The sequence below is a fragment of the Echinops telfairi genome, unplaced genomic scaffold (assembly GCF_000313985.2).
Source record: "Echinops telfairi isolate 266 unplaced genomic scaffold, ASM31398v2 ScPeMD7_23;HRSCAF=83, whole genome shotgun sequence".
Taxonomy (NCBI): domain Eukaryota; kingdom Metazoa; phylum Chordata; class Mammalia; order Afrosoricida; family Tenrecidae; genus Echinops; species Echinops telfairi.
The window spans coordinates 25,315,945-25,325,247 of record NW_022103920.1 but is presented as its reverse complement, the minus strand read 5'-3'; the positions used below and the strand labels follow the sequence as shown (position 1 = coordinate 25,325,247).

The window sequence follows — 9,303 nt, the reverse complement described above, 5'->3', positions numbered from 1 at the left end:
CCGCGGGCGCGGCGCCTTCTGAGCGGTGTCGGATGCTGCTGCCGCCTCGGCGGCGGCGGCGGCTGCCAGCTCCGGGGCGCTGTAACTGTCACGCTGCACCTGAGCTGAACTTGAAAAGAGAGTGAAGGGGCGATTGGGCGACAGCTTTGGGCAGACATAGGGGTGCTGGCCGACGGAGTCGAAGAGGATCGCCATTCACGCCCCCGGTGCCCACCGCGCCATCACCTCCATTTCTGCAAAGACCGTCCAAGGAGCAGAGGCGGCGACCGGACTCCCCAAGACAGACGAGGGGGCAGCGGCGGGGACTGTGTCTGCAAAGCTACAACAGGTCGCCTTTGGAGACTCCTTTGGCGGGAAGGTGCACTTGGAGAGGGAAGGCTCAAAAACAGGAGGAGAGAAGAGAGAAGGGTTTTCATCCAAGGACTATCACTGAGCACCTCCTTCTTGGTGCTCCTCCGGGCATCCCGACCCCACATCACCCAAACGGTGTGTCTTGGGGGGCACAAACACCTGTTTGAAGAAACTCCTCCTCCGGAGTCTCTCGGGTGCTGGTTTCCCCCGCGTGGCCGGGTTCCAGTGCTGCAAGAGGTCTGGACAGGTTCTGCCCGTGGTGATGGCTATGCCCCTGTGATCTTGCTGCGATCTCCCCGAAATACTGGTCTTCCAAGGCATCCTTCCCCGGTGAGTACTGCAGCTGCACCCGCCCTGCCTGGGAGTCTCTGGTAGAGACAGTGTTTTCATCACCCAAGAGAAAGAGGGCGTTTGTGGCTACTTGGCCCCACTGTCGAGGCCTGGTCACCTCTCTTGTTGCCTCTTAGCCAAGGAACCATGGCGGCAGGGGTGGCAGCCTGGCTGCCCTTTGCCAGGGCAGCAGCCATCGGGTGGATGCCCGTGGCCTCTGGGCCCATGCCCGCGCCCCCCAGGCAGGAGAGAAAAAGAACTCAAGATGCCCTCATTGTGTTGAATGTGAGTGGCACCCGTTTCCAGACGTGGCAGGACACCCTGGAGCGCTATCCGGACACGCTGCTGGGCAGCTCCGAGAGGGACTTTTTCTACCACCCAGAGACGCAGCAGTATTTCTTTGACCGTGACCCGGACATCTTTCGCCACATCCTGAATTTCTACCGCACGGGGAAGCTCCACTATCCTCGCCACGAGTGCATCTCGGCCTACGACGAAGAGTTGGCCTTCTTCGGCCTCATCCCCGAAATCATTGGCGACTGCTGTTACGAGGAGTACAAGGACCGCCGGCGGGAGAACGCCGAGCGTCTGCAGGACGACGCGGACACCGACAACAACGGCGAGAGTGCGCTGCCCACCATGACCGCTCGCCAGAAGGTGTGGCGGGCCTTTGAGAACCCCCACACCAGCACCATGGCCCTGGTGTTCTACTATGTCACGGGCTTCTTCATTGCCGTCTCGGTCATCGCCAACGTGGTGGAGACCGTGCCCTGCGGGTCCAGCCCCGGGCACATTAAAGAGCTGCCCTGCGGTGAGCGGTACGCGGTGGCCTTCTTCTGCCTGGACACGGCCTGCGTCATGATCTTCACCGTCGAGTACCTGCTGCGCCTGGCCGCGGCGCCCAGTCGTTACCGTTTCGTGCGCAGTGTCATGAGTATCATTGACGTGGTGGCCATCCTGCCTTATTACATTGGGCTGGTGATGACGGACAACGAGGATGTCAGTGGGGCCTTCGTCACCCTCCGGGTCTTCCGGGTCTTCCGTATCTTTAAGTTTTCCCGCCATTCTCAAGGCCTGCGCATCTTGGGGTACACGTTGAAGAGCTGCGCCTCTGAGTTGGGCTTCTTGCTCTTCTCGCTTACGATGGCTATCATCATCTTTGCCACGGTGATGTTCTACGCGGAGAAAGGATCCTCGGCCAGCAAGTTCACCAGTATCCCTGCGGCCTTCTGGTACACCATTGTCACCATGACAACGCTCGGGTAGGTCCTACCGAGGGCTTGGGTTGGGTGGCGAGTTAAGTGGTTTAAACTCTAGGAAATGGGTATGCTAAATAGATCGTGGCACTTAGATGTCTCTGGCGGATGGTGAGTTTTGGTGTCTGAAAGTGATAAAATGCACCAAGGTTAGAATTCCTGAATATGGGAGAAGATTTATAATAGCATATGTACAAATGCATAAAATAGAGAAGCAGTGAAAGACACTAGATGTGTACCCAAATAAAGATATGAATATGTATAATGTATATCGAAATGTCTAGAAAGTGAATTCAGAAAGTTATAGACGTATAGATGCCTATTTGCTGTAGTGTTTTCATGTAAATATAGGCTTGTGGGATGCATTTTTCCTTTACAGCCATAATTCTTATTTTATGACAATCTAAAACACCCATAGACATCATTATTTAAAGATTTTGAATATATATTTGTGCATAGTCATACATTTACTATTTATTATGGTTAATCGGTTTGGTTCTTGACAGGACTTGAGGGTTTTTCAACTCTACCAAATGTAGTGGGATGCCATGTGCATATTTAAGTTAGAAGCAAATGACTGCCATCATATATTTTTAAGAAGCTCCAGATCACCAGGCCATGATCAGTGCATGTTCATGAAATAAAAGTAGAAGGTATGAATAGTACCTAGGGGGTTAGTCAGCCAAGGAATGGCTGTATTATCAAATTTTAGGTTTAATTATAGAATCGTTTGTGCATTCTTTTATTTTGAAGTAATGATGCTTTGCAACCAAAGGGAGATGATCTGAATAGTGTGTTTGTGTGTAATAGAATTTTACATCTTGAATTTAGATTTTTTAAAGGTGGTATTAAAAGTGAACTACATGGGATAGTTAATAATGTTAATCAAACTATAGAAAGTAGCAGCATTTAAAATGTAATGAAAGAAGTGGAGAGAGCCTTTTACTTTTATGAGTTCTTAGGTAAGCAGGAATGCTGTTACTGCCCTTTCTTAAACTGTATGCTACTTCTCTTGCATAGGCAATCAGTTCGAGATGACTTTGATAAGAGAAGTTATTCTCAAGGCTGCTGTTTAGGTTTTGTGTTTCTGATTAAATTTGATTGGCTTCTTTAAAAGGCACTGTGGTTAAAGTCAACATAATTTGATCAGACATATTTTATTGAACATAATTTCTCCTTTTACCGGGTGGCCAACTAATGGAATTTTTTATAGATGAAAAAGTTTTGACAAACTTAAGTTACTATAGTAAAATAAAATGCAAAGATTTACAATTGTAATTTATTCATTTACGTATTTGTAGAAGACCCTACAGGCACAGTTTAGAACTTGAATGAGTAAAACACCTCTGCCCTCTTATTTCTGTCTCCTGCCCTTTGTTTGGTTATGGTGTGGCCTTGGGAAGAGGCTGCAGAGGGTCCGACCAGTTTTACTGTCTGCTCCTTAGCAGAGAGAAGTTTTTGTTTATCTTTTTGTTATTGAAATAATTATGAGCCTAAGTTGCAGATTGCTGCACACTCGCGATTTTGAAGTAAAAGTGTCTATCAGCATGCTAAAAGGATACCATGTTAAGATGGAATAAAGGGAAATGGTGTTAAAAGGTGCTTTAAAAGAATTGGATATATAATGCAATGTTTTTCCTCAGGTATCAGTGAGTTATTTTAATGCTGTATATTTCTTACATGGTTTAATATGAGTATTATTGCTATTATTATTATAGTGAATTTGGATGAGATGCTAATTACATTTGGGCAGAATTTCTACTATAAACATGAAAAGCTAGTATCATTTCCCCCCAATCTGACTTTCAACTTTAATTTGAAAGATATTTCTGCTTTCAGAAAAAGAATAAAGAAATGTTAAAACTACTGAGAAGGTTTTGAATTTTATATATATAAGTAAAATGCTTGTAGGAAGCTATCTTTTATAACCTGCCTTTTATAAGACTTAAAATACTGGATCATATGTCTGAGTAAAATAAGTGCATTTGATTTAGTTTGCATCTTCCATGCGTAAGTGGATTAGAATAATTAAGTGCCCAGTTTTTCCTGAGAACTCAGAGGTAAATGGCATTAACTTTTAAGACGTAAATTCCACAGATTTTAAGAAATGTAATTTTGGGGAAATTTAGCTAATTTAACTAATTAAGGATGGAATACGTACTTTGAAGGGCAACGACTTCTCTTTCAGTTTGCCGTATGGTAGGCGACTTGACTGTGGCTAGGCTGCTGGAAGCTGTGCAACTGGTGTTTTAGGTACCAACAGGGTCGCCCAAGGTGAACAGGCTCAGTGGAACTTCCAGTCTCGGATAGACTGAGAAGGGCCGAGTGGTGAACTCCATTGGAAAAAGCTGGCCAGAGAAAACCTTACAGATATCAGCAGAACATAGCTGATACAGTGCCGGGAACTGGGGGTGCAGTAAAGCTTTCACAACCCTCATTTACTGACATTGGCATGACTGGAAATGAGAAGAAACAGTTGCACACGCTCCTTAGTAATCAGAATGTAGAATGTACAAAGTACTAATCTAAGAAAAATGGAAGTTGTCAGTAATGAAATGGAATGCATGATGCTAGATACCCTAGGTATTAGGATGCTGAGATGGATTCAGATGCTGTGAATTTGACAAATATGTGGTCAACTTTGGCGGGAATGACAAATGGAAAAGGAATGGGGTCACATCCATTGTCAAAAAAACCAGCTCAAGACCTATCCTGAAATAGCACACTGTCAGTGATAGGCTCATAGCCACACACCCCAAGGAAAACCAATTCATATGACTATTTTTCAAATGTACACAACAATCACTATTGCCAACTTGAAGAAATTAAAGATATTTACCAATTTCTGCAGTCTGACATTGGTTAACCCTGCAATTAAGGAGCATTGACTATTATTGGTGTTTGAAATGCACAAACTGATAAAGAAGAAGGATCAGTATTTGGAGAACATGACCTTGGTGGGAGAAATAATGCTGGAGATACAATCGATGTTTGTACTTTTAAGATGTAGAAATTTTTGTGGCTATCAAACTACAGTCCCCATGAAAAAGCAGAGATTACATTTTCTTATGAAAGTTAACAATTGAAAAGGTGCCATTTTTATGGTCTCTATCAATTTCTTTAATAAAAAACTCATTCTTTTCATATGATTTTCAATAGGGGAAAGCAAGCTACTACATGCCATCCTTGCAGAGTTCTTCTCTATTATGAAACTTTACAGATTTGACTGTGTACACAATTTCCTGATTTCTGAGCAAATCGGGAAAATGAAGCTTATTTATCTTCATATTCATCAGAAATAACCATGGTCGAATTACACCTTTGCTCTAAAGAAAACAGAATACAGTCACACCTCACTTAACATCCACTCAGACAAAATCCAACAGTATATGTTTGTTGTCCCAGAAAGTTAGAATACGGTTCAGATATCCCAAACAGCTTCCCATACGTCACATGTATATTGTATGTCCCTTGTATACAAGAGGCTGTGCTGCCAGGTTTAAAAAGATACATTACGTAGATAACCGACAACTTTTGTCTCAAAATTTACAGTAAATACCTGTGTTACTGACTTATGTGTTTACAATACTGTACTTTCTATGTGAAAATTTTACAACAGTGAATGCTTCAATTTGAACATATCTTCTCACCCATATACTGCCCATATAACCCCATATACCGTTATCACCCTGTTTACTTTTCTTTCCAATATGTAACCATGAAGTAAACCAGGACTCTCAAACACAGAAAAACCAGAGGTAGTGATTGTAGCAGCGAGAGGCAATGAAGTAACAATGTGGAAGTGAAACAAAGTTAATTAGATATCAGTGAACTCTACTACTCACAATTCAGGTATGTTGTATTTGAAAATTACAGTGATTTCCACCCCCCCCGCCCCCCTCCCGCCCCCCAAAATCTCCAAACTGTTAAAGTGAAAACTACAAGGCTCAGGAGACTGCAGGAGAAACGCCCATCAGAGGTGGAGAAAGTAGGAATAATGTGAGCTGAGGCCCATAGATAAAACTGTTTCCCTCTTATCACTTGATAATCACTACTATGGAGAGAAACTTATTTGAGATTCTTAAAGAAAAGGCCAGGCCAGATTACGATATGGTGCTTACACAATGTCCAGATTATGGAAGACGATCTCACAGAACATATTTTGGGTGCTGAGCAATACATGACCATTATGCATATTGTGTCTATTTATCTGACCCAGGTGAACCAGCTGTATAATACTTCACATTTCATAGGTTTGGTGGATTACTATTTTAAGAAACAGAAAGGCAAACTAATTTTCAATGAAATTTTTGCTAACAATATATCAGGGAAATTCCTGTTTTAGGATGGCATATTTCAAGAGAAATGTACAATAAACACAGATAAATAAATAAAAAGAATGACCTTTTCAAGCCCCTAAACCTGTGATCTGTTTACTCTGGTTACATTGCTTTGGCAAACTTTAGCAATCTATGATTCAGAGTCATTTATGTGGAGATATTTAGGTTATCAAAGTATTGCTGAAATTTGATAGGATTATTTTATAATATGCCAACATTCATACACATGCATGGCTAAGTTATTAATCTAACACATCTTTACCAATTGGAAGCTACCCTATTTATCCCTATGATGAAGAGCCATACTAGAGATAACAACAACTGTTTGGATTTTGGCCTATTTAAGCATATTTCATAATGTTTTGTTATAAAGCATGTTATTTGATGAGTTGAAAATGAATCTCTAAGGAAATGTAGACGTGGGCGTGTGTCATTTTGCATCACAGGTATTCAGATATAAAGCCTCTTGACTGTCCTCTAGGCATCATTTGAATTGGAGACAATGGTTGGCAGAGTGTATGTTGTGTTAGGCTGGGTTGTCTGCAGAAGCAAAACCGGTACATGAGACACGTGTGCAGTTGGCCTTTGTACAACACAGGGATGAGGGATGCCAACCTCCCTCACATGTGGTTGGAAAATCCACATATAATTTATAGTTCACTCCTGAAAATCATGGGTTTGAACTGTTCAGGCCCACTTCCATGCAGATTATTTTTCTATTTATTATTGCTATGCCCCCAAGTGTTACACAGGCCCATGTAAAATGCTTGGTGTAATTGGTTATTTCTGTTTGAGCAGTTCGAACCTGTCTTGTTCTAGGGTTAAGGTGGTGTGTGTATGTGTGTGTTGTGTGTGTGTGTTTATGTGTATCTGTGTTTAGAGAGACAGACAGAAAGATAAGTCGAGAGACAAAGAAGGATTTAACTCAAAGAAATGGCTCACAAAGGTTGTATAGATGGACCAGTGCTAAGGTCTCGGGTCAGTTGTTAGTCTAGAGCAGGCATCATCAAACTATGGCCCATGGGCCACATGCAGTCCGCCGAGGACATTTATCAGACCGCTGGGTTTTGTTTTTTAACTTCAAAATAAGATATGTGCAGTGTGCATAGGAATTTGTTCATAGTTTTTATTTTAAACTATAGTCTGGCCCTCCAACGGGTCTGAGGGACAGTGAACTGGCCCCCTATTTAACAAGTTTGAGGACCCCTAGTCTAGAGGCATGTGCTGATTCGCATCGCTATAGAGGCTGGAAGTCCTTAGACCTACAGTTAAGACATCAAGCTGCTGGCTCACAGGTGGAGGAGGCCAACAAATCCAAAACTCAGAAACTGAGACGGAAGGTTACTGACTCACAGCCTGCAGAGGCTGACACATCTCAGCAGGAAGCACAACCGCATCTAGATCACGTTCCAAGAGCAGAAGGGTCAATAATGATGTGCCGGATGCAGGTCCAGAGAAAAGCCCATGAGCTTCGTCAGAGCATCCAGATACCTTGGATCCTCCTGCCATCGACTCTCTGCTCATATGAGGTCACATCATGGAGGATGATTACATCATTGCATAGCTACCAAACCCCTGAGATTCATGGCCGAGCCGGATTTACCCACAACCTTAGCCAGCACAAACTATATACATTTAATGTATACTAATGTATCATCTATATCTTTAGCCTTTACTAAATATGAATGCAGATTATGGCGGGAAAAACTAATATGTGCTTTCTCAGCACAGTACCACAAAGGGGACATTTCTCAAGTTACGTGTTTTGTTAGGCTCTTTATTTTTCTCCCAGAATTTCCCTTTTAGACTAGCAATTGACTTTGTATTATTTTATATAGACATCTACTACTTTTAACTTTGATGTTTTATCTTTTTATATTTGTGTATAAAGGCCTCCTAATTGTGCTCATCTTTGAAAATGAGTTCTGGAAGTTCAAATCTCTTATTAGCTGAACTGTGAATTCCTGGTGGAAGGAAACTTAGCTGTTATGTCTTTAAAATTCATCATTTTGCACATGTAGGAATTTTGTGGCTTGCCCATAGTTCCAGAGTTAAGTAGCAGGAACATTTGGGGAAATTTCATGTTTCATATTCACTTCTTCTGAAGATCTTAATATGGCCTATAATAAGTATTGGAAAAGTATCTGTGATGCTACAAGAATAAGAGAAGGAATAAACTAGCTCTTTATCCCATTAATTTAGGAGCCCTGGTGCCTTGGTGGTTTGGCATTGGTCTGCGATCCTCATAGTTGGTGGTTTGAAACCACCAGCAGCTCCTTGGAAGTAAGACTTGGCTTTCTACTCCTGTAAAGTTACAATACCAGAAACCCACAGCGGTCTCTATGAATCAGCATCGACTCCGTGGCAGTGAGTTTGGATTTTTTGGTTTCATCCCACCAATGGGGCACTTTCTCTCTTAGTCTACTCTCTGTGACTTGCTATCTCCGCGTTCATCAGTGGGTATCCATGCTAGCGTTGCGTTTCTTCGCGTACCACTGGGTTCCACAGATAGAACATAAACCTGTGATCTTATCCAGTGACTTGTCAAGCCACTTAGGGACAAGGTACTTGATGGAAAACATTTTACATGGCCACATCGAGAACAAAGTAAATTCACATTGTATTGCCTGGACTGTGCCTCATTCACTGCTACCTAAAAGGAGTTGGCCTCTGGTTCCTTAAAATTGAAAACTTCAACTGCACTTTCTTTGAAAGCACATGGAGTATAAAGGGGGCATTCACTCACAAGGAATTGTTCTTTTCTTTCGTAGCTATAGTAGTGAATTCACTGTTCCACACACACCCCCTTGCCATATATCTCATGTAATTTTCTGAGAATGGTTCTATCATCAGAAATAAGCACCGTTTTCCCACCAGATTTGGCATTTGGTTTTGATGCTAGAGGACCCTGCCTGGCATTGAAAAGAAACCCAGGGGTAAAGCATGATCTCACATGTCTGTGTACATACACAGTGCAGGGGTGAAGCATGATCTCACATGTCTGTGTACATACACAGTGCAGGGGT

The 9,303-nt window shown here is 42.6% G+C and overlaps 1 protein-coding gene across 1 annotated transcript in view; it reads left to right on the top strand.

Annotated features, from left to right (window-relative positions):
* The first annotated feature begins 28 nt into the window (after nucleotides 1-28).
* The window catches only part of KCND2 (potassium voltage-gated channel subfamily D member 2), a 576,581-nt gene continuing 567,306 nt past the window's right edge, over nucleotides 29-9,303 (top strand). Inside the window, exon 1 of the mRNA XM_004707771.3 lies at nucleotides 29-1,943. Coding sequence (XP_004707828.1) covers nucleotides 829-1,943 — 1,115 coding nt within the window. The 5' untranslated portion in view covers nucleotides 29-828. The remainder of the gene's footprint in view (nucleotides 1,944-9,303) is intronic.